General features: G+C 43.2%; 1 protein-coding gene across 1 annotated transcript; it reads right to left on the bottom strand.

Annotated features, from left to right (window-relative positions):
• Positions 1 to 116: 116 nt before the first annotated feature.
• On the bottom strand, positions 117 to 26,341 carry bcl2l1 (BCL2 like 1). The gene is made up of 3 exons (XM_070910248.1): positions 26,300 to 26,341; positions 21,756 to 22,517; positions 117 to 356 (listed from the first exon to the last, which is right to left on the bottom strand). Exons 2-3 carry the CDS (start codon positions 22,308 to 22,310, stop codon positions 213 to 215), a joined length of 699 nt encoding a protein of 232 aa, XP_070766349.1. The 5' UTR covers positions 22,311 to 22,517; positions 26,300 to 26,341; the 3' UTR covers positions 117 to 212.

Here is a 26,341-nt window from a genome sequence, read left to right as displayed (position 1 = left end):
AAGGTGAACACATGAATACGAGTAACTCTTCCTCTTCTCTGTCTTCTCAAAAGTTCAACAACATGTGAGGATTCTCAGTTCTGACGAGACAAACGGGACCTTCATTTAAACTTCCGTGGTGTGTAGGTTGAGGGTAGTGAAGTAGGCCAATGGAGAGGGTCATGGGTGGGTGGAGGGGCGGGGGTGTTAGGAGAGTTGTAGTGTATCCTCCTTCACAGGCGTTTCTGGGCGATGAGCGAGCCCACCACGACCCCGGTCACCAGGGTCATCCCCGCCAACAGCCACTTCTTGAAACTCTCCTGAGACCTCCTGCTCTCTGCTGCCGCGTCCTGCCCGAAGAGTTCGGCAAAGCGCTCCTGGCAGACGTGAAAAAAAGAGAGAAAAGGGGAAAGAAAAAGGGTTAACACCGGGGTTTTTGCTGCTGACTATGTGTGATGTATTCAAATCTGGAAGAAAAAAAAATCCTGCATGCATGCATACATCCCAAAACTCCCCACTGAAGACAAAAGCAACAGACAGGTTCAGGTGGCTTCCCCTCTGAAAAGGTCTCTAGGCCTCAAACAAGCAGACGGCTACGGGGCCACCCACAGCTGAGTATCCGAATGACTGTGGAGAGAACCCACACGGTCACATGTTGAAATTTCCATCCACCGCAGCAGTCATACAGGTAAGGTAATCTCACGAACAGCGAAAAGCCCCAAAAACCACCTGCATCCATACCGTTCACAGTAACAACAAGATCTCATTGATTAAAGGAAAAACCCACAACATTAAATTCAGCATTGAGACCCGGTCACAGCAACTCTTGCTTTAAAAAATTTCCACCACCCCTCCCCTCCCCTCTCCGGCATCCCATCAGTTCTGCAGCAGATCCCTGCAGAACCGTTGTTGCTGCTGACATTCTTTCCCACCGTTGTCCTCACATTGCTGAGCCTACATCGCCGCCCACTGAAATCATTTCCTGGAAATGGGCTGCAGAGCCCGCAGTTTTAATCTGAGGCCACAAGGAGGCACCAGTCAGGCTCACATACAAACACAAACGGTGGATCAGCTGGACGTGGACCACTGAGTCACTACTGACCATGCTCTTGTTGTCCACACTTCACCTCAGTAAACATGATCTGTGAGGCTAATGCTCTTCAAATCAGGAGCATTTAGTCTGAAAATGACTAATTCAGATGTCTGATTCTTAGTCAGAGGTGGATTCAACAGGCAGGACAGAAGGTCTTATATGGAGTGTGTGTGTGTGTGTGTGTGTGTGTGTGGGGGGGGGGGGGCTGTTACTGGAAACTACCCTGAGAAAGGACAGGAAGAAGAAGGGAGGGATGTTGCTGGAAACAGAGAGTAATTAAGTAGAGGATATTATTGTGGTGTTAGCCAGAGACCTCTGCCCTGTTCTAGAAAGCCGAATCTCAATCTGAACCTAACCCTGAGTTGACTAACACAGAGATCGGAAACTCCTCACCCCGAGTTAAACACGTGCATGCTGACTAAAAAAGAAGCCACCATCAATTCAGCTCCAATGACACATTTCACCATGGCAATGGGTAAATAAAAAGGTCAGGGCCTCCATTTTAATCCAGCGGAGAAATATTAATGTGTGCGTATGCGCAATACACATCTTTAAAAACAAATTGAAGCAGCAGCAGCAAAAGAGCTCAATTACTACACTTTAATTTCCTTAATGGATGATAAAGTGGTGAAATCAGACTGTATATTATACATTTGTTTTTGTAAAAGTGTTACTATTAGATAGTGTGTCCACCAGAGAGCATTGACTAGTTGATTTTTAAAAAACACCCAACTACTAAGGGATCCGTATCAAGATTGTTTGTATTTCGTGTTTAGGATAAAAACAATGACTATAAGCCGATATATAGATAACAGCACAGTGGGTGGTGCTGTACATTGCAGCCTATAATCAAAAAACTGCCACTTTCAACTACATGATATATCTATGACAGGAATGTCCCATCAGTGTGACCAATCACAGCATGAAAAACATGCACCATCGTTATTCATTGATTGTGTGGCTGTGTGAATAAAGCTTCACGCTGAAACATCTTTGGGTAATCTTGGGCATACGAGTGAAACAATATGAAGAAGTAGAGGGGGGTCAGAGATGGCTCACAGAGAGAAAGGGCTTGATCGAGGAATGAGGAGGCGTAGGGGTGTCATTCCTGAGTCATTCCAGGAGTTTGAAGTCATCCTGATTTGTGTTTGATAACAGAACTGTGGAGCCTAGGTTTCTTTTACGCTCCAGTTTCTCTTGCTGTCTGATGTGGTGACATCATCACCAGTGGACCACTGCAAATGCCTGAACAATGAAACTGACTGGTACTCAGGAAACACACAAATAATGAGACTGCATAGTTACAGCACGACTTTGAAAATATATACATGTAAGTGGGAGGTGTGTTTGTTTTAGATCATCGATAAGTAGTTCCAGTCAACATTTGCTGGTTCCAGCTTCTTAAATTTAAGGATTTGCTGCTTTTCTTTGTCACTTATGACAGTAAATGGAGAGTCTTTGGGTGTTGGACTGTTGGTTGGACAGGATTAGCAATTTGAAGAAAATAATCGTTAACTGCAGCCCTAGTTTGTTTTAGATTTTGTGACATCTGTGCCAAACTACAATGCTGTGTTCTTAGGAAACAAATCAGCAGCTAATATTTCTAAGAATATGTAGGGTGTGATGTGCTGGTGGAAGATAAGGTGGGGTGTGCAGTGATGACTTCATTTCTGTTGCGTGAGCTACAACCTTAACCAGAAACTTACTGGCAGCTCAATATATGTGTCATCAGACCAGTGACATACATATAATAATATAATAATGGTGTTAAACTGGTTACAGTAACAGCAAGTTTTTTGAGAGCCCTTTGTCACCACCATGTCTTATAGGGTAAGTCTGGTGACATAACATTTTTGTTATAGTCAACAAATCCCATGAAAAACCAAAACCAACAATAAACTGATCCTACTAACAAGTGTCTAAAGCCTGATTTATCTTCTTCCTCTGTGCCATGGAGCTCCATTGTTGTCCAAAAGCTACTAAAAACACATCAATGAGCCACACTGTTGCACTGGCTGACATGTTCCTTCATTATGATGAACATGGGCACTGTAGTTTATTTTGAGTCAATCCCACATACGCCATCCTGCAGCTGGAAATACTCACTAAAGCACCAAATGTGGATTAATCCGCTGCTGAAAGTAGTCCCCAACAAAAACACACTTTCCTCCTGTTTGAGTAACGTTTGCTAAAAACTGCAGTACCCAGCTGTTTAGGAAATTACTAAGCCTGTTTTAAATGTTAAACTACATTATTTGTGACCAGTTTTTAGTACGAACCAATGGGCTTGAGGCCGAGACAAATGTAGAATAATGGCAATCAGATCTTTTAAAGGCTTCATGAACACTTTTGATCAATTAACCAGAATGCAAAACTCAAAGATTAAACAAAATATAGGCACAAAATAACTTGCTAATTAAAGAAATACAACTACCCTTTCTACCTTTAACATTGATTCTAGGCTATATGTGCACTTGATAATTAGCTCATCATTTTAAAGCTGATCAGGTAAATAATACAACCGAGCCCATTTAAGTGTCTCCTGTCTGTCGTTTTTGTTTGTTTCAAAATTCCAAAAAGGTCATAACTGTGTTTTGGTTTTGACAATAACATAAATTATAGCCATAAACGCAGCCAAAGTTGAAAGAGACAGACACACTAACCGTATTTGTTTACCGCCAAAGTTTTGTTGAGACCACTGCCTAAAGCAGTCTCTGCTCTTTGGATCAGAAGGAGAGTTTGTGGGCTCTAAGAGGCCCAAGCTGGTCTCACAGTAGCTCTTTTCATTCATGGTTTAGCTCTAAATAAACACACTCACATACACGTCTACTGTAAAATACTTGACAAACAGAGTGAACAAACATTCCAGAGAAGCTTCAACACTTGTGCGTTGAGTCAATGGTCCCAATCAATGAGTAGGAATCTGTACGTATGAAACTGAGTGCAACACAGAAGAAGGTTTGGAGGTTTAACTTGAGAGGCCACTCTGCCTCTCATACACGGTTAACTTGTTACAAGGGAAGAGGGCAAGAATTTCACCTTCAACCCCCGTCATTCCTCGTCTCTTACTCACCGGAACAGAGTGGCCTTGCATACTCACCCTCTGACCCACTCCACCAAGGTCTTGTTAATGACTGAGAGGAATCAAAGAGTCTCTCTCTCCCTTCTGTCTGCCTGTGAGGAAGCTGCCAAGGAAGAGTGAATATTTGGCTTCAACCTCACCTTGACTTCCTACAGGCCTTGATACAGCACATGAACATTTTCAGAAAAGATAAACTGGCCTTCTTGCTAGCCATTAAACCAAAATGAACTATCGATGTTACTTTATGACACAGATGGCAACATGGACGGATACACAGGAGTCAAAGTGAGCCACAACAGACAACAGAGTACTGGAGCTAAGTTGCTCTTAAGCATCATGATGACTGAGCTGCATTAAAGCAAAGCAGTTGGAATTAGCCACGAGGGATGGATAAATCGTACTCAAGAAAATAATGACGTGGTGTTATTGTACAGTACTGTACATCATGTAATGACTGAATGAGTGAGTGTTAAACTGCGGCTTTTGAGTCTTTCTTAATAAAAGGGGAAGTCTGACCACTGCCCATCCCTTCCTGTCGGATCTTACAGAACAATGTGAGGAATGTGGGTGTAGAGAACCAACTACAGCACTTTGTGCCGGTGAGTGACACCTGTGAAACGGACATGTCAAGACATGTTACCATTCAGTGGGCAGGAAACATATTATGACTCAAAGTGTATTGATTATGTGGTAGTGCCAAGGGATGGAAAGGAAAGCTCCTTCAAATGCTGTAGAAAGGTCAACATTACTTGATGTTTGCGCATATATTTATATCCTCACTCATGTATTATTGGGTGTGACAGGTACAGCAGACTGACAAAGATCCTCTGGTGTTCATAGCTCTCTTTTGTCTAATATGAATTTGTATAGCAGCTTTAATGATCAATAACTGATGTTTCAATTAGAGAGATGCACTTTAACTCAACATTAAACGTCTACAATTTCTGTATGCAAGACCAAGACTCTTTATAAGAATATTCAAACATAAGCAGGCTACTGGAAAAAACAGAAACCCCACAAATGTGTTCATTCGGGGATAAATCTCTCTGGTCACCTGGGCTTACTGAAGCAGTTTGGGCTGGCAGTTGGCAGGTTTTATTGCAGCAGCCAGGCTCATTTTACGTAATTGGAAGAGCCCGCATATACCAGAGGGTACATAGTGGCTTTAAGGATAAGGTCGGTGATATTCTGGTTTTGTTATTGTCAACAAAACCAACAATGTGTTAGTCTGTATCTCCATTCTCTCTGACCTCCCCAACATGTCTATGGCTCTCTACCCAAGCCTATTGTTTCCTGCTAACAAAGTAAACCGTTAAAAAACAGGTCCCGGATATATACATTCATTTTTTTAACAAGGCTTAATCATTTTCTTAAAAAAAAAAGCTGAGCAGTAGCTTTTTGCAAACATTGCTCAAACAGGAGAAAATAATGCATTGGTTGGGGACTATTTTCAGCTGCGGATGAATCCACATTCGGTGCTCTAGTATTTCCAGCAGCAGCACGGTGCATGGAGTCAAAATAAACTATAGTGTGTGTGTTCATGGTAATGAAAGAACATGTCACCCAGTGCAACAGTATGACTCATTGATGTGTTAAGAATTTTAGGGTATGGGATATTAGTTAGCACAATACAGGAGACTGTTGGGGTGCCGGGATTGCTTTAAATGACCTTTTATGTTTACATAGGTTTTATTTTTGTTTCTTTTTTGTTTTCTCTGTTGTTTTTCCGTCTTTTTTATTGGCTTGGAAGTTAAATGGTATAGATCACCTTTAACTTTGATCTGTGAGAGCCAGGATTTTATGCACTCTTCACGTGTCGGCCACAGGTGTGGTCAGTGATTAAAATGAGATGTCGTACACAAACAGACACACACCGCCTCTCTCCCATTGTGTCCCGCTCTCTCCTCATGCTTAACTCTCCGACCTTTGACTTTTGCCTTCAGCATCATTACTTCCACTGCCACTATTAAGCATTTGTACACATAATTCAAAATATAACAAAACTAATGACTTTTCTGTCAGTTATTTCATTACCTCTCTGCCTATAAACTTAATATCTTCACTTGGGAATCTGAGTTTCAACATAGCATCAACAGAACTCCTGAGGGGCCCCTGTTTTATTTCTTCACTAGCATTACCAGTCAGCTCACTATGCACATGTCAAGGCAGCACTGTTGGTTTGATATGCTCAAACTCCCCCTAGTCCCACCTGGCAGGTAAACCCACTCTTTATCTACTCTCTCCCTTTCTCTTTTCCTTTCACACGGTCACGCCTTTATTTCTTTATCTCCGCTCTGTTCCCAGAGGAAATCAGGTGCTAGGCAGCGGCCTGCAGAGTGCTTTCAGGCCTCGTCTCCTTTTTTCTTTTTTTTTTCCTGTGCTTTTCTGTGTCTTTAACTTTCTCTTTCTTCGTTAGACGGGGAGAAAAAAAAGAGGATGAGGGAAGGATTAGCTCATGAAAGCAAAAGGTTGGATATAAGAGACAGAAAGGGAGAGAAATAGTGAAGGGGCACAGGGAAGGAGATTCTGCAGTTGGTTGCCACGGCTACTGGAAAGCAGCTGATTGGTGTGTGTGTGTGTGATGTGTGTGAGTGTGTCTGGGCCTGTAGGTCCATCTCTATGGCTGATAAATGGCCCAATGCTACATGTGGAGAAAGGAGCATTTTAACGATCATTAGCAGCAGCTTCCCATTCATCAGCTCCAACTTGTCGGTTGCTCTGGTGTTGCACCATAACAAGCTGCAACACTCCAATGCTCCGATTGTGAAACTCCCTGACCATGACACACACACACACACACACACACACACACACACACACACACAGCAGACGTCGATTAAAAGCTCACATCCTTTTCCTTTTAGGGCAAAATGGGGCTGGAGATTAATTGAAATTCAATAACTTGGGGACGCATTTATATTAGCAATCGTGATGTCAAGCTGAATACTGATAGCACCAGGGTGTGTGAGCAGATTCAGGACAACTTGTTCATCTCTGTCAGCGTTTGAGACCAAAGGTTGACACACCACAAACAAACTATTGTCAGTGATTGGTAGTGTAAATAAATGCTTATTAGTTCATTGACAAAACTAGTCGACAACATAATTCAAGCAAAAATGCCAAATATTTGCTGGTGACAGCTTCCCAAATGTGAGGATGTTTATGTCATTATGAATCCTTAACTTAAATGGATAGAAGAGGAAATCTTAAGACTAGAGCCTGAGCTATAAATCGGCCATGTATATGTATCGGCCAGTCTTTACAGTAGCTTATCACAACGTATTGGCAGCATAACATAACAAATGTCAGCCAATAAATAGAAAATTGCAGAAATGTCAAAGATATGTTTGAGTAATTTAAAAACACTAGCTTACAGAGCTATAATGGACATAATATTGAAAGAGTTGGGAAGCAATGGGAAAAGGATCTTGACAATGTTTCATTATGATTCACTCAAAGAGATAAACCTCGTGTTATGAGCAAAATTGATTCCAGTAGATCCCCTTTGTGTATTGAGTGAAACTTAAATGCATTGCTTTTTGGTTGTTCAAAAATAGCATTCCGGCAAAAAAAAACCCTACTTGTTGTACCTACTATAACACAACTATATAGAGAGTTTTTGCAATGGAAAGGCTCAGTGCCAAAATACGGAAGGAAGTGACAAGCACATTGGACGAGGGTTTCTGATGCGTCTGCGTAGATTTCCCTCTACACAATAACTGTGTGTAAAATGTGTGCTTACTGTGTAAAGGATCAATTATCTCAACCCTGTCCTCACCATCTTCTTTTCCCCTCTCTGTTATACCTCAAGCTTATTGTGATTGGTATTGTGATGATTGTGTTGAGCATTGTCATGATTCAATAAAAAGATTTAGATCCAGTATCATTCGGGCTTGATTGTCATCCTCATTGCCAACAAGAATCATGAGTTGCAGTTCTGATATTTATGTCAATGGGGTTAGCACTAAAATTAAAAGTTCAGCTGTACATGTAAGCACAACTCTGACCCGTAAGATCTGATCTAAACAGTCTTCAACAGACAAGGACCGCTTTCGAGCAACCCGCAGAGCACATGACATTCAGGCCACGCAACCTCTGCTGATGCCAGACAGGAAGCTGAAGGTCCCATTTACATGCAGAGTCCTGAATTCAGAGTGTTCAGTTACTAACTGGAAAGTTCTCTACTGTGATAGAAAGCTGACAAAGGCTCTTCCCGTTAGACACACACACATGCGCTCTCATACATAGCTTTGAGTGTGTGTGTGTGTGTGTGTTTGTGTGCAACACTCCCTCTGAATAGCAATGACTTGACAAAAACAATCTAGATCAACCAGCTTTGAACCAGTCCAATCCAGAGAGAGGGGACATTACCACCTGAGGTAAAGTGGAAAGTTACTGTCGGAGGTCATGCTCTGTGGGCAACTGGGCATCGTGGGAAAGAGACAAACCAATGAATAAATCAATAAAGGCGGCATTTTTCTATGATGACACAGAGAGATAGGATTCTTTAGAAGAATCAAATATTTTTAAAAAGCTGAGTTCTAATATATTTAGAATTCAATTCAGAACCTGTTCTTGACACCAAAACCTGTGACACAGTCATGAGCATGTTTTGAATTCCATGCGCCTGTGTTATGTAGGGCATATCTGCATATCTGTGTGTGTGTGTGTGGCCACATCCGCACAGTCAGTCAGTAAATGGCCAGAAAGGAATGTAAGGAAAGGGAATTTTGCAGTCTGTTTCTTTTCTAGACTTCTTCTAAGGCAGATTTAACTAACTGCTAGCATAACTAGCAGCGACTGAGTACTGTACACAAAACATCCACTCTATTTCCATGCCTTTGAGAGGGCTGTCTAGAACTGAAGACAGTATTATAGAAAAGCAGTTCTTAAAAGGGGACCTATTATGCTCATTTCCAGCTCTATATTTTTATTCTGGCACACCACTAGAGTAGCTTTGCATGATTCCCGGTTCAAAAAAGTCCTTATTTAACTTATACTGGCCCTTCATGCAGCCCCTCAGACACAAGCTGTTTGAGCTCCTGTCTCTTTAAGGCCTCCCACTTTCCTCTGATTGGCCAGCTTCCTGAAGCCTAGTAGGGGCAGAGAGAAGCCTCTGATACATTGTGTGTGTGTGTATATATATATATATATATATATATATATATATATATATATATATATATGTACATATAGTTTTTGTTTGTTTGTTTGTTTTTTGGTTCAAACCTTGTGAGAGACCCTAAACGAAATGGATTAGAAAAGGAACACATGGGGTGCAAAGCAGAATCCCAGTTTGAGGGTTCACAAAAAGCCATCGACCCAAAGCCTGATGGTCTCTGAGAGTCACAAGGAGAAGAAGCTGGCTCTTCAAACACTTAAAAATGTCATCCGTCCCAGCTGTAGCTGAGCAACACTTCCTGCAAGTTGCAACACTGAGGATGTGTGCACACAGGGCCCAAAATGAGCACTCGCCACTTGCAGTAAAAAGCAAATAAAAATGAGGTCATCTGCCACAAATGCTCATCACTCATGCAGTGTTTGTCGTAGGTATTGTATGAAAAAGAATCGATTAAAGACCACGAAAACTCAAGCTCAAAATAGTTATTACAGAGTTTTTAATGACATTGTATCTTGTGCCGTTTTATGGCCGGCTGGACAATATTTTGGCTGGTAAATCTTTTCAGTTTACCAGCCATTGGTAGATAGACCAAAAAGCTAATTCTGGACACTGTGTGCATGTGAACACTGCATGGCCTTGTGCGCGCGCACACACACACACACACACACGTACGTACATGGCAGTGTCCTACAGCGTGGAATACAACACATCATCTGTTTTTGTTTATAGAGTAAAGTCAGTGCTGGATCCCTGTGACTGATGAAACACAGAGAGCGACACGTGGAGGAGTCATAATGTTCTGGCAGGTGAAAAAAGCTGACGTCATATAAAAAGAGAGTGTGTGTAAAGTTTCAAGTACAGTGAGTGAATGTGATGTGTGTGTTATGACCTCTGCCTTACATTGTGAAAAACAGTCCATGACCGGATCACAGTGACTCGGCAAGATCAAAAGAAACAGCAGATTAACTTCTAAGGGTCAGATAAGCCACCTGATGAAGCGCAGACACACTGTAAAAACGTAAGTCATGCAGAATGACACACCGTATTTGAGATGATAAATCCAATCACATTGTCCACATTTTAACACTTTTGATAATTAATTAGCCTATTACAAAAGTTATAAAATATTTTTCTACACGGGAGATCTGTTGGTCTCAGCGCTGGAGGATTCAATGTGTGTCGATGTGTGAATCCTCATGATCTGTTGCTGTTTGTGCTGCTAGAGAAAAATAAACCCTTTCTTATGAAAAAAAACCCATTTGCAATAGGCCTATTGGTAATTTTTTAATGGGTCATTGACATCTGTCAAATCTAGTACATTTTAATCTTGCCGATTAACGGTTAATGATTGGTTAACAAGGATCGGCTATTGGTCAGGAAAAAAAAATCTAAATTAGCATCCCTAGTAGAAAACCATTTCTAAAGCTTTCCATGTTTGCAGGAGCACAGTCCACGAACCCAATGGCCACTGTGACACAAGGAAGCACTCTGTCAATCAGGCCTTTATGACAGAGTGGACAGACAGATTGTGAAAGGCATCTGACCGCATACTTGGAGTTTGCCCAAAAGCCATTTAAAGGACTCTGAGAGCATGAGGAATCATGCCTTGGTCTGATGAGACAAAAACTGAACTCCAAGAGATAAGACTGGCAGAATCCAGGTCCTGCTCACCACCTGGCTAATACCATCCCTATGGTGAAGCATGGTGGTGGCGGTATGGGGGTGCTTCTCAGCTGCAGGGATTGGGAGAAGAAGGTTCACCCCCAGCACGACAATGTCCCAAAATAACGCTGGGGAATCAGTTTCCGAATGTCCTTGAATGGCCAACGTACAAAGCCCAGAGCACACCTGTGGAGGGACCTGAAGTTCACAGACACTCCCCCATCCAATCTGACTGAGCTTGAGAAGATCGGCCAAGAAGAACAGGAGTGGCTGCCAGGTGCACTAAGCTTGTAGAAACATACCCAAGAAGAAAGTGGAATTGCTGCCAAAAGTGCTTCTACAAGGCACTGAATAAAGGCTCTAAATACTTTTGTAAATGAGAGACTTCAGTTTTTGATTTTTTTTTTCATACATTTTAAAAAGTCTCTTGCCTAGTCATTATGGGAAGAACTACCAGCGTTGCTGGACACACCAAGCTTTCAGACAGCGATAGCATAGAGGGTTTTTTTCTAGCTGGCGCCTCCTGCATTGGCTACCCCACTATCTCAACACAGTAGTCTCATTGAAATGAATGAAGGGGCTGCCCTTTTAAACGCAGTGTCAGTCTCAACACCACAAGTTTGGTTATAATAAAAATAATGATCTCACAGTTAAAGCACAACCTCATAACCCTCATCCTAATCAAGACTGTCATCACCATCATATGATTACAATTACTGTATTCATTATCACCACTTTCATCATTCTAGTGGCCTAGTGATTGCATGATGTCAGTTTCATTCTTTATAGCATGAAATCTGTGTCCAGTACGAAAAAAAAAGCCAACAAAGTGAGCGCCTGTTCCTCCTTCCTTATCAATGTCCTCATCATCTCCACGAGTTTCTTCTCTCCCTGCTCCTCCTCAAGCCTTCCGCCGCTTTTTTCATCCTTATCACAATTGCCAAGGCGTTTTCAGGAACAAGGGAGTCAGGCCGGCTGCCAGAGATCCCGTATGATCCAGGTAGGAATTACTGTGGAGCTAAGCACTGAGCAGAGACACCCACAGCACAGTCAGATCTCACAACTCAGGCATTTGGCTGCTGCCCCCTTACATGTTGGGTAAGTCATGGTTTCTACATCAGCAAGCGACAAGAGCAGATGCTGGGTAAGGTCAAAGTCGAGTCAAAATACAAGGAAAATGGGTATCAAGTACAATCCAAAAAAGACTGACTGCTCAAGCTAACAGCCAAAAAGATGAAAACGCACTCCCTTTGAGAGGAAAATATGAAAAATACATATTACAATCGCTGATGCCTGAAGAAGAGTGCATCCATTCGAATCGTATTGCTTAAAATGTGCATGTTTATTTTACATTTAAGCTTTCGCTTGAATAAATTGTTTTTCTTTCTCTTTTGGATGGGGTTCCCCTCTACTTATTTTTTTTGATACGCTGCTGGGAATACTTGACATTTCAAACAACAAGCTGACAGGCAGCAGCTCTATGCACAAAAGGGCACAACTGTCAACGCTTTGAAACATGTTTTGGGTAAAGTGGGAGAGTTTGAGAGAAAGTGGTGGGATAATAACTTTCTTCATTCTTCTTCTGCATGACCCTTAGGGAAAACTGAAAGCAGGACTTTCAAAAACTGCTCCAATTAGTCCCAGAAATGAAGATGAGTAGCTTCAAAGCACAGCATTACCTTACATGGTAGGTTAGCATCCGTCAGTCATTCAGCTAGTTCACAGTCCTGTCGACTTCACGTTCTTGGCTAGATCACTGCCACCTTAAGCATGAGATCAATGCTGGCGTTAAGGGGGTGGTGTGAGGGGACAGCAGAACTGGTTTGAAGTGTGATGAATCATTTCCAGCAGAAAGAAAGCATGGAAAATGAGGAAATTCAATAATTAAACCTCCCCTCAGTAGTGACACTTGCTGGTGTTTATGCCAGCATCAATGTGTCTGTGTGTACTCTTTCGTCTCCGTTTGGACCTTGGAGCTGGCTCTGTGTGTGTCCATGTGCAAGTGTGTGTGTGCACGTGTTGAGCCGGCGGTGAGACCATGAATTAAAGAAGAGATTAATGAGTCAGGACATGGAGGCTCAGACTCCAATCTGTTCCCTGCCCCACTCTGGGGGCTGTCTCTCTCCACAAAACCCCATTCTGTCAGCAAACACACACACATATGTATACACCGTTGAGGCACAGCAGGATGGCCGAGGACTCAGGACAGTGTGTGTACGTCTGGCAGAGAGAGCACATGTTTAGGAAAGTGTAAAGACAGAGAAGGAGCGGAAGCTGAAGCAAGGAAGACGCAGATTCTCTCTGACTGGATGTCTTCCGCAGTATAACCCTCCACCCTGTAGGCCATCACCCCACCCAGACACCTCACCATGACCCCGAGACCTGCCATCTGTCTGGAAGACAGAAACAGTGAGACTGAGACGGAACGAAAGACACAAAGACAAGCAGTGTGTGAGACAAAATGAGAAATGGGAAGAAACTAGAACAAAAGAACAAGGGTGAAGCAGACTGCAGGGGGAGAAAAAGGCTGACGAAAACGACTGGAAACTGAAAAGGGGGAAACCCATGAGGAGAAAAGTATGCTGGAAGAGGAGCAGCAGTGAGGCTCACTGACAGAAACTACACTTCCCATCACTTATTGCACATTTTCATAAAGTTCGACAACATGAAAGAAGCAGATTCCTCAGAATCACTTCAGCGCAGATGACTATCCATCGGCTCTGCACAAGTCTGTTTTTGTTCACTCTTTCTATTATCTCCTCTCTCTTATTGCACACACTGGAGATAACTTTTGTCTTCATTGCTTTGCCCCCTTGGCCATTCAAACCAACCCGTGATGAATATAACGATGATGGCCTTGATGCTCTTTATCATCATTTAGTGCTATATGAGCTTGGGTGCCGCATTACCATGAAATACTCATCAACCCTCTCTATGCATCCCTCAGCTCTCCCACTTTAATACATGCCATGAGACACACTAATCCCATGATATGCCTCATAATCTGATCACAGATATGAGCACAGAGAGAGGAAACAGAGAGCAGGGAAGAGACAGATAGAGAGAGAGAGATGGAGAGGAATGAAATGCAATCAGAGAGGAGAAGGATGCGGGCAGATGCTTAGGCTTTACACTCGGCTGCAGACAGAAGATGGAAGAAATAAAGAAAAGAATATGTCGCATGGGAAAGGGTAGGGATGTGGGCTGGAGGAGAAGTAAAAAAAATGGAGTGGGCAAGAAGACAGGAGAGGGGCGAATGGAGAGGAAGATGGAAGGAGGGGGGAAAGACTTGCTTGTGACCTGATTTCACCACTAAGCCTCGGAGAAGTGGAGCAGCACGTACGCAACCAAATGCAGTGTCTTCACTCTGCACCACAAACATCCAGCTGTTCTGTTCATATAACATGTGAGCTGCACATATAGAAATGTACACCACACACACAACATACATGCAGTGAAACCTCTTAACCTACATACTGCATCCTCATCTAGCTGAGTCACCAGCCTCGTCTTCCTCTCTGTTTGCCTTCCTCGCCATCTGCATCTGCCCCTCTCTAACCTCATCTTCCGCCACACATTGCCATACACACCACATAATGGTGCAATGGCACAGTGGAAGTCTGATGTCTACCCGTCTGGCAAAGCCACTCTAATAGCTCCACGCTCTGCAGTGTGCTGGCAGTATAGACACACACACACACACTCATCTATTACACAGCTGGATATCTGTCCTGTATACATAAACAACGTCTGGATGTGGAACATACGGCCGTCTCGCCGTTGTGACACCAGTGTGTGTGCTTCTAAATGAGAGAAAGAAGACATAAAAGAGAGATGGAGATTCTGGTGCAGTCTAAAGGCAGAAAATGTAGTCATTAGAGACTGTATTGATGTCCCTCTGTGTGTGTGTTCTCCAGGGCTACAGGTTTTGTCTGTCACATGACTGTAGCTGTAAACACAAACAAACACACACACACACACAGAGGGGAGTTGTTGTCTAAAGGCCTGCTCTAGCAATGACTTATATAGAACGGATCAAGTGTGCGAGTGGTTATCAATTCACTGAGTTTGCGTCATTCATGAGCTAAAATAACTTATGCATCAAAATACACTGTGGTTCTACAATAAAATGATTGCAAATTTTCACCCACATCTGGTGCAAAGGGCATTAGGACCAGGGTGACACACAAATGCACACGTTTGTCACATCTAAAATAGGGCGAAAGGAAGACTGGATGATCCTGCAGGAATGGTACAGTCCAATTTTCCTCAAACGTGAGCATGTAGCCGCCTACTGCATCCACACAAGAATGGTTTGGAAACGTCCCTCTCCTTAAAGGCAAACAAGAGTCTCTATACAAACATGTAGGACACACATTTCCACGGACTCACATAAACACAATCAACACACACCTAAAAAACAGGTGACATCAGCCTGATGTTCTTGTCATGGAGCTGGAGGCAACTGAATCATACAATCTGTTGGCTGCCATTTTCAAGCTGTGACTCTGACACACACCGTTGAGTACAAACACACACACACACACATATACATACACATGTCGGATCTCACAGATCATGGAGAACTAATGCGTGAGCTTAAACACATGCATACAAAAACAATAGAGAGACATCCATGGCTGAGCAGCTACATTCATATGAAAACATTCAGATCAATCTGCATAGAGCCGCCCACCACACAGAGGCGTATATTGACGCTCGAACAAAAGTGCCCACCATTGATCCAATGCAAAAAGGGTTTGCGGGAGCATTGTCTGTGTGTGTGTCACAAGTTAAAGAATGAGACGACGACAAAGTCGCTTTTAGATCCGCGCATCCTTTTCAGCGAAGGCTTTGTCTGCAAAGCGACGACCCACCTGTGGGCTGAACCAAAAAGCCAGTAAAGCAAATTCCTGTGTGTGTGTATGTGGCCACAGGTCCTTTGTTTGAGGTAGTCACGTGACCAGTCTGACTTTGCGCTGTCCCCTCCCCTCTGCAGCGCGCTACCATGCTATAAAATGCTCAAATGTATGAGACAACAACAAGCCGCCACGCTGTGTGATTACAAACAAACACACAATCAGTTCATGGAAACTTTGCTTGATGAGCAAAACACTGTCCTTAAAGCAAAAACCAGAAAGCTGCAAAAAAAAAAAAAAAACAGCTCTCCTAATTAGCCACACACCAGCCATTAGGAGGAGGAGGGTGGGATGGAACGAGATAAGGAGGGAGTAAAAGAAGGAAAGATGAAGGGATGGTTGGAGCTGCCTAGGTGGGGGTGGAGGTGTGGGGGTGGTGAGCAGGGATCAAGTCAGAGGAAATCGATAATGCTGATGACAATGTTAGGGGCAATGTGTGCGTTTTTGATAAACAAACTGACAAACATGGGTACACAGGGTAAACGGCGAGAGTGAGGAGGCGTGTGGTAGCATGTCTGCTCTGTAATATGTTTAATCACTACAGTCTGGAAGGTAGACAAGACATTGATGGATGTAGAGATGGCGGGAAAGGGATGAAACGGAGGAGGGAAAAGGGGAGGAAGGACAGACAAGAGGGGAAATAAAGGAGCTCAAAAATGATGAATAGGGGACGAGGGGCGAGGAGGAAGGGAGGTACAGATAGAAAAATAAGGGACAAAAATCGAATGGTGGCAGTGGGAGGCGTGCACGTAGAGGAGATGGCAGAACACGGGAGAGAAACAGAGGGAGAGATGTATAGAAGATGAAGGGTGGGGGGTGTGAGAGGAAGAGAGAGACAGAGAGAGAGAGAGAGAAAGATGGAGGCGGGCTGGATAGGTCCCAGGGGAGAGATTTCCTGCTCTTCTCCGGTAGGGTAGTCTGACAGACGACTCTGAGGATCTAACTGACTATCCTATGTGCATGTTAATTACAGAGAGAGAGAGAGAGAGAGAGAGAGAGAGAGAGAGAGAGAGAGAGAGAGAGAGAGAGAGAGAGTAAATAAGTCTGCCAAGGAGAATGGCACAAAGGGAGCTCAGGTGTTTTCCTTGTCAAAACAAGTCAATGGACTTACCCTCCATAGGCCTTAAATTACACCCTCAGTGTCTAACCCCTAGCCTGCATACATTCATAATCACACATGTAGATAAACACACCAGTTATGTTACAATATTGTACATTTTTGTTATTGTAAACAACTCCTATGACATGATCAAACCAAAAAATGTGTCAAAATTTCCCAACTTTCCTACCCTGTCTGTGGCCATTGGTTACTGAAGATGTAAATCTTTTGATCATGACTATATAGTTTTGTTTTTTGCAATTTCCGAAAGCAGCTGGGCACTGTAGTAGTAAAAGCCACTTCATCAGGAGTAAATAGTGAATTTGTCTGGGACTATTTTTAGCTGCGAAATAATACACATATGGTGCTCTCGTGAGTAATTCCAGCAGCAGGACGGTGTTTGTGGGATTGAACCAGTAAAATCTACAGTGTGTGTGTTCATGGTAACGAGGGAACCAACATCGCGGCTCATTGATGTGTTTTTACTAGTGTTTGGATTGAATGGAGCTCTGTGGCACAGAGGAATAAGATATATCAGGCTTTGATACACACACAAACCTTGTTAGTCATGACTGAAGTGTTAGTGCTGAATGGCATAACAACATGTAGTGTATACAGCCATAAGTGGCAGAGGTGATAAAAAAAAACAGGCTAAGAAAACTAGGCAATATAAACAGACTCACTGCTTGAGGACATTTTTCATGTAGTTAACTTTTCCTTGACCTTACCGAGACCGTTGACAGCACAAAGCAGAACAACTGGGATAATGGTCTCTTTTTTTCCCTCGTTTCTCCACTGGACCCCCCCCCCCCCATCCCCATCCAGCTCCAGCCAAGCTTCCCCAGACCGTGGCAGTGTGGTTCTTCTAAATGAGTTTAGCCTTTATTAGTCTGTCAGAGGGGAAAAAAACATTGTTTCCCCCAGTAGCAGGTTGAGATATTATTCATCTATAATTGGTAATAACCCCGTACCCCCACCCTGAGGCAGCTCAATCTCCACTGAGTAATCACTGCCATCGCCTGCTCTGCTGGAAACAGCATTACTAGGTCGACAGCACTGTCTCTGCCAAGGTTTATTATCTGACAATATATGGCTTTACTCCTGCGCTTCTTTTAAAACCACAGGCTGTGGAGGGAGAGTCTGGCTGAGCATATTTATCTCACATCCCAAGCTACAACCAAATATCTCAGCCTCCTGGACAGGGGAGGCTCCAAAATGAGCTCTGGGGGGATCATTTAGGCTGAGGCTTTATCCGTTTTTATGACAGCAAGGTTTGCTCTGTTGTGCAAAACACCTTTCACTTTTTCGATACTCAACTGTCTCACTTTTTCTTTGTGTTTATGTATTGAAAATGCAGCTGAAACTCAGACAGAATTAACCATTATTTCAATTTTTTGTTTACAAAATGTTAGCTAAAGGTGAGGTTATTCTTTTGTCAATCTGCTCATCGATTAATCAACTTATTGTCTCAGCTCTAGACAATAATATTGGAAACAAATACTGCTTCCCTAATAAGGTGTTATCTTGTGAATGCAATGCTGTTTTGGAGTCTATTCTCAGTCAGATTGTGTCAGGTTACGGAGCTTAAGACCACCACACATACTGTAAATTCTCAACTTTTGGGAGACACCCCTGAGCTCAAAATAATAAATAATGCCAACACTGATCACTTTACCTTGAGATTATCTGCAAAAGATTCATTTAAATCACCCAGAGAGAGAGAGAGAGAGAGAGAGAGGGAGAGAGAGAGAGAGAGAGAGAGAAAGAGAAAGAGAAAGAGAGAGAGAGAGAGAGAGAGAGAGTGACCTTGCTGCTGCTTAGAGCAGACTAATATTTCATCAGCTAACACTAAGGGCACACCTGCCTCACAGCTATACTCAGGATCCCACATCTGCCAACGGCTCTGTGCTTCATCCCTATGAGGAGGTGTCAGGGGAGGGAAGGAAGGAAGAGGGAAATAAAAGACAGAAAGAAGGAAGAACAGCAAAGTCTCATGTGGTTTTACTTTGAGACTCATTTCAGGGAAAGTGTAGGTTGGCTTTGAACAGACAAACCACAGAGAAGAGAAAGAAATGATATTAGACTAGTGGTATATTTTAGTTTGCCACCACTGCAGCTTGGGACTGCCCCTGTGGCAACTTTTGAATCACTGACACGGGACACACATCAAGCCAATGTTATCTCCCCAGCACCAGGCAATTGGATCAACAGTATAAAAGTGAATTATACAAACCTTGGTAGGGACGGAAGTGGCATCATGTGCTCAAGACAATGTTATCCGGCGGTAGGAGAAGTGAAACCATACCAGTGGATGCTCCAACATCATTCAACATTTCAGATGAAGTCATTCACTTCTCCAAATCTAGGTTATTCTGACATGCAAGCCCCTACGCAGCTACAGCATGCTAACTGGTGGTCCAACTTAAGCAAAATTGTCTTGTGTGAGTGTGTTTGAGGGAGTGTGTGTGGGTGCCTGGATAATTCTGACTACATGAGATCATGGAGATCAACCACACATGACAGATGTGTTGATTGCTGTAATGCTGACGACAGTGATGGTAAAAGCATTTATTCGTGGTCAGGATGAGAAATGATATCAACCATCAGATCGACCTTTTCATGGTTGCTCTATTTCCATCCTGCATGTGCCTCCAGTTTGTGAACAAGTTCTTACTGTTTCTCTACAAACAGCTGTGTAGGTAACAAAATAATAATAATTAAATTAAGTAATAAAATTATTTTCCTATTATCTCTGTATTTTTTAGCTATACGGAGGTCTACTGAGTCGAGTGAAGTTGTACTTGGGTGCTTTGAGCTAAATGCTAATGTCAACAAGCTAACAATGACAATGACAATGCTCACACGCTGATGTTTAGCAGATAATGTTCACCATGCTAACATTTGCCAATTAGCACTTAACACAAAGGCTGATGGGACTGTCATTAGTTTTGCAGGAAGTAATGGATAAATTAAAATGTTGACTCATGGTGGCGCTAGATGAAAAGTTAGAGGATCACCAAAGCTACTACAGTTCATCCTGAAGGGGACATGAGTGTGTACAAAATTTTGGGGCAAACCATCCAATAGTTTTTGAGACATTTCACTCTGAACCAAAAGTGTCAACCTGATGGTGGCATTAGAGGAAAAGTCATGGGAGGATTCATCTTCTGGGGACACAATTTTATGGAAATCCATTCAGGAGTTGTTGATATTTCAATCTGGATCAAAGTGGTGGACGGACCAAGCGACAGCACAACCTTTCCATCCCTAGTAATACTGCTAGAACGGCTAAAAACATCAGAACCAGCAATGGGGTAGCAGTGTATTTATGAGACCAAACCTCCGGGAGCTGGTAAGGAGGATGCTGCAGCATCCCTTCAACAAAGGAACAACTAACGTCAGTCTGTTGCAAAGCTTTAGCCTTTACTATCACATGTCATACCTGTCACCTGTTTCCATAACCTTGTCCATACTATCCCCCTCTCCTCTGCGTTATCTCCAGGTTTCAGACCAACACTGAAATAAAAAGCAAAGCCACTGTCTGCCCAATGGGGTTTTCTTCTAGGTACGCTGTTAAGCCACTGGGATGTCACTTTCCATAGAATCAACCTTCGACCTAGAGTTATAAGGAGCCGGAGAAAATATAAACAGCCCCTCCCTACGCCCCCCGCTCTCCTTCATACCATCAAATGGCCGGTACAAAGGAAAAGAGCTGCCCTTAACTGTCCTGGAGGTGTTCATGAGCGCACGTGCACACACATAAACACAGGCTCGGACTGTCAGTACCAGGATGTACCCACTTTCCGGCTAACACCAGAAATGCAGCTGCCTTGGTGAAGAACATAACATAACGTAAGGGAGGACAGGGCAGGGAAGAAAACATGGACAGATAGTGGAAGAACAAGAAAAAAAAGCAAAGCACAGAGCCAATCAACTGACCAGAGTAAAACAAAGGGCTATCTGTAAAAGCCCTGGACTTCATCCCGCCCTGTGATGAGAGAACTTCGATCCCCAGGCAGGCAGACTGCAGAGCTACAAAGCCCTGATGTAGCCTGTTAAGCTCCCACTTCGATTCAGCTCATTGAGCTCCATGCTGCTGATCAATTAGAGAACAGCTGAGCCAGCTGCTGACCACACAAACATTCTGTTTTTACTGTCTTTAAGCACATACGGTTTTTTATATCATGCGTGTGCTGCCTGTTATCTTGGTCTTCCCTATTATATCTAATCTGAAGCCTTCTCTCTTACGCTGGTTGCAAAGCCCCCGCCATGTCACAATAGGCTGATACAGTTGAAATGTTAGCATGCTGGCTTATCTGGGCCCATCTGCATTAGCCAAGTCGCAACACGTATGATATAAAAAACTATGCTCTGGATTTTCTCAGTGAGATAGAAATCACTACCAGGCAGCTGGTCACGCACATGATGCATACAACATACCAACACAGTAATCTGGTCTTCAAATATTTAACAGAGACAGAGAACCACATCTGAAACGGCATATACAACCAAAAACACTATCATATGAACAAAAGCAGTTCGCCTTTTCCAGAACTAGTTGGAAAAATAAGCACAGGATTTATTCTTATTTTCCAACTGACTGCTGTTCTCCAGTGTAGGTGCCAGCTGTGGTGTGGAGAATAAGTGTCAACATGGAAATTTTCCATACAGGTGACCTCAGCTTCCCTCACCCATATAATTGAACCCAGTAATGTTGAAGGGTATACAAGCAAACAGCATCATACTGCAAGCACTTAAGCACGATTTTCTTTGTGAGTGTGTGTGTGTGTAAGACTCACCCATCCTCCTTGGCTCTGGATCCAGGGCTGAATGTGGTTGTCCAGGTAGACCGTCATCCACTCTATGATCCTGCCCACCAGCGGACTCATCTCCTTCTCCACGCACTCGACACACAGCGCCCCGCCAAAAGCAAAAAGCCCTACGATGCGGCCCCAGTTGACTCCGTCCCGGAACACCTCGTCCATCACGTTCTCAAAGCTTTGGTAGGCCGTGGCTGGCGTGATGTGCAGCTGGTTGTGCAGATCGCTGAAGGCGCGGGCGTACCGCAGCTCAAACTCGTTGGCCGAGTCCCGGAGGGCCTCTTTCACCGCGTCCAGGTTCGTCGTTGACGGCAACCGTTGCTGCCTCAGCGGGGACGCTGGAGGGGTCCCGGGACTCATGCCATTAAAAGTCCCGTTGGCGTGCGTCTCTACCCTCTGTTCCTCATCCGACCCTGCCCCCCCCCCATCAGTCCTGTTCGGAGGCTCTATGAGTCCCACGTGGTCGAGAGGATAGTTTCTCTGGGAGAGTTTATAGTTTATGTAGAAAAACACCAGTTCTCTGTTTTGAGACATTTTGTGTTTGAATATGCTTCTTCTCTTCGCTCCGGTCCGTCTCTGCTCTTCCGCTGGTCGAGCCTTCCTGTGTTAGAGTGAACACACACTGTGCCAGGCTTTCTCCCTGCGTTTCCTCTGTTCAGACCACCATGGTCAGCTGATATCCAGAGGACACTTGGGGGGTGAAAACCAAACCTACAGAAGGCTGACAAATCAGCTCAGGCCCTGTAGAGAGACCACAATGAAAGGTCAAAGTCTGGACAGACTATAAGCATGCTGTGATTATATATGTGTGCATGTGTTTGTGTGAGGATAGAAGAGTGTGCAGCGATGGCCATAGGCCTTCAAATTAAATTTGGACAGGTAGGGTCAAAGGGCATCTCTCTAATTGGGCTGTTACATATGGAGCAGATGGCAATGATATTAATGAGACAATAGTGGAGCAAATGTGTGTGTGTGAGAGAGGACGAGAGACAGTGAGAGAGACAAAGGGAGGGGTGGTGTGAGGAAGGTGAGGCTTAGGTGGGGAGAGATCAGAGGGACAGTCTGGCTTGAAGCTCCACTCAGGCAGTCACCATCTCCTAATCAGTGACCTCTGACCTTCAGTCTGAGCTTTTGGGCACCTTGCTTGTCTCAGCTCCAGGCTGTCTCTGTTACTCACACACTGATCTGCATACTACTCAAAGCATGCCCTTGAATCTCCGCACAAAACGTACTTTCCCCTGATATTTCCGACATCCAACAAGATATTATCTCATTATCTGTGTTGGAGGTTGGTCTGAACACATTAACACACATTATCCATATCGCTGCTGGGTTTATTATGAGATTACTATAACCTTACAGTAGATGTTGCTTTGCTCTTTATTTACCTCACTGTAGAATGAGTTGCTGCATTACCTTTCATGTTACAATATCGTTGAATTTCCAGTGTACGTGATGCAATGACCTCTTACTGAACTCGGAAACTCTGTTAGAAAACACAGGCTACAATATTTTGAGTAATTCCGTGGTTTGGCATTGATTGCAACTACAATTGCAGTCTTGTGTTAACAGTGACACACAGGGATTAACCCTTATTAGCATGCTGGTATGAAAGGGTCAAATGCAGGCTGACCGGATATTCTGTACCATTGTTAAACAGTTATTTATATCTACAAATATAATCATATTAGAGCTGCATCAGTCGATTATTCACTTTCTTATTCACGTTTCAATCATTTTGCAAGCAGAAATGACAAACCTTTTCATCACATTATCTGGTTGTACAATTTCCCCCCGGGGATCAATAAAGTATTTCTGATTCTGATTCTGATTCTGGTTCCAGCTTCTCAGCCGTGAGGATTTGATGTTTTTCTTTGCTATATATGATGGTAAACTGAATATCTTTGGGTTTTAAACTGTTGGTCAAATGAAACAAGCAATGGGAATATATATTTTCTGACATTTTCTGACAAAACGATTAATCGAGAAAATAATTTGCAGATTATTCGATGAGAAAATAATTGTTATTTGCAGCCATAATTCATGTGTTGATAAAGTAGCCCGGGAAACAGAAGAATTAAATTTAAAAGCATGTATTTATTAATAAGTAATTATATGCAGTTTGTGTCTGTAGAGATTATTCTCCCGTCTGCCTTCTGACACGGTCTAAAATATTCTGCTGTTGAGCCCAGTGATATATTGATTAATATATAGTTGGTGTGCTAATGTCATCTTGTTAATGAACCATTTTTCTTACAAAACATATTTTCACACCATCTTAACATTATTACTGTGACGTATAGTAAAAATGTACTTCATTAAAGATTTATGTCAATATGCTTCGGCCAGTAAATTGAGTTTAAGTGGGCCTCCATCCCTGAAACAAAAGACAATCTGAGAGAGCAGCTGTCTGACAAAGCCTTCCCTCATCTTCTGCTGTCACTCATAATTCTCTCGTAATTTCTCCAACTGGTGTATGCAGGAAAACAAAAAGATGTGGGAGGAACCTGACCTGCTGATGATCCCGAACTGTCTGCTGGTTATCATGTGGGAACTTGACCTTTCCTACAACAATATTGACATTTAAGCTGATAAGTGGTTGGACATTATAATTAGTGTGTGGGGTGGATGGAAGGGGAGCTCCATGCAAATAGTGCTGGTGACATTACATAATACATAACAACTCTTCCGAACAGCACAATGGAAGCCAGATACAGTCTCTGTTGGCTCCTGACCAAACAAGCTCCGTAGTTTCATCAAGTCTAAAAACTTCAACTTCTTACTAACATGCTTTCAGCAGACTAATTCGGCCTTAATTCCCGATCAAAGGCACAGAAACAGCCTGTTACAGCAGATAAAGACCCACAAGGCATCAGTGTTTACAATGGCCACATGGTCCCAAGCTACCAACACGTGGCTCGGGTTTTAATAGCCTGATGTAAACACCACACGGCTCCTACAGGAGACGCGACGAAATGTAGCACCTGAACGCAACATTTGTAATGCCAATCGCTCAAATATTAACTCGCATAAAGCAAACTGAAGGCTGTGTTCATGTTTATTACGGTGGAATCTGGACTGTAACTAACTTAAAGATAAACCAACCAGGTCACTGTTAGCGATACGGTGTTGCCTCCGTGGGGCTGCAGGTGCTGGCTCTGTGAACCCCCCCATCTGTGTTTCGAGGTAAATCTCCAGATTAAACATGAATTCACATTTCCATTTCGATCGCCCTCTCTGATATGAAGACTATACATAATACATAAAGACTAACACTAGCGTCTTACCAGCAGTGCTGAATACACATGGAGTTATCCTCGGTTCGTTCACCGTCCCCCTCCGTGAAAATCTCCCAAATCTGTCTGTCAGTCAGTCTGTCTGTCTGTACAAAAGCTGTCAAAAATCCAAGAATGTAAGATTGCCACTTTGTGTACGGAGTATGTATGCTTACACGTATCCTCCTACGCCCCCCCCCTCCACTCTTTGCATGCCCAGCCCTCCTCTATTACGTAACACGACGCCTTCAGAGATGTCTGAATATCTGGCTTACAATCCTTCGAGAAACCTCGTTCAAACTGGCCTTTAAACCCACATGATAAAACTCCACCTAGTAATATAACCTGAGACGAAATTATAGTGTTTCATGCTCTACGCTATAACCATAAACATTGTGCGAAGAATAGTTACAGAAACGGATGTTTAAAAAAAAAAATCACATGTAATTCCCCGATTCTGTGCGGGATGTATGTCACTCTTTGTTCACATTTTATCTGTCACAGAGCTCATTTTGTTCATTACATTAGCTAAAAATATAAATGAAACGACTGGTGCTCTTCTCCCTTCTAGCCCGCCACTGCAGTCCACATGAGCTCTGTGCCTTATTGCTTTATTCAACAAACATTTTGGTATTTCCACTCAAAAGCACACTTCACAAATTGAATTTGCCAGCGGGTGAACGGGCTTAGTGGGAGCTCCTGAAGGCAGCACAGGCCATTCCATTCTCCTGTCATAAACACTGGGCTGAGACCTTTAAACACAACGCAGAAATATGCCACTTTGCGACACCACCCTGTGCTCCAGCTCTAAATAGACTCCACCACACCAGCAATCAGCATTACAAAACTAATTCTTAAGCAAAGCATTACAGACAGACATAGCTCCGCCTGTACTAACGATACTGCAGCAGGCAGCCACTGAAGATGGCTGTCATACACACAGTCTTGGTGTAACGTTAGTCGCACATTCGTAGACTGTAAACCTAGAAAAGTGTATATGCAGTGGCAAAATCATTTACTGCAGTTTGCAAGTATACGTTGCATCAAACAGAATGACAATTGGCGGAAAAGGGTAGCAGGAAACTGAAAATGATGGCAACGCATTCTTCCAAATCTGTCGACCTCCTTCCTCTAAATAGCTGGATCCAGGGAGGAAAACCCACCCTCTCTGCCATTCTTTCTCGAATCATTTCGCCAACACAGCGACCACAGCCATTAGAATTACATTCGTAGACCAGAAGCTCTTACTTGTAGGGTGGTCTCCATAAAATCATGTCTGGTGGCTCACAA

This window comes from Enoplosus armatus, chromosome 8 (genome assembly GCF_043641665.1).
Source record: "Enoplosus armatus isolate fEnoArm2 chromosome 8, fEnoArm2.hap1, whole genome shotgun sequence".
Taxonomy (NCBI): domain Eukaryota; kingdom Metazoa; phylum Chordata; class Actinopteri; order Centrarchiformes; family Enoplosidae; genus Enoplosus; species Enoplosus armatus.
Note: the sequence above shows the minus strand (reverse complement) of the source record. Positions and strands in the feature narration are given on the sequence as shown.

What these genes read in the sequence shown, in the direction of transcription:
- bcl2l1 (XM_070910248.1), bottom strand. Translation starts at nt 22,310, where the DNA reads ATGTCTCAAAACAGAGAACTGGTGTTTTTCTACATAAACTATAAACTC. An exon ending in TCCAGAGCCAAGGAGGATGG is followed by an intron (nt 357 to 21,755) that starts GTGAGTCTTACA and finishes CACGTCTGCCAG; the next exon opens with GAGCGCTTTGCCGAACTCTT.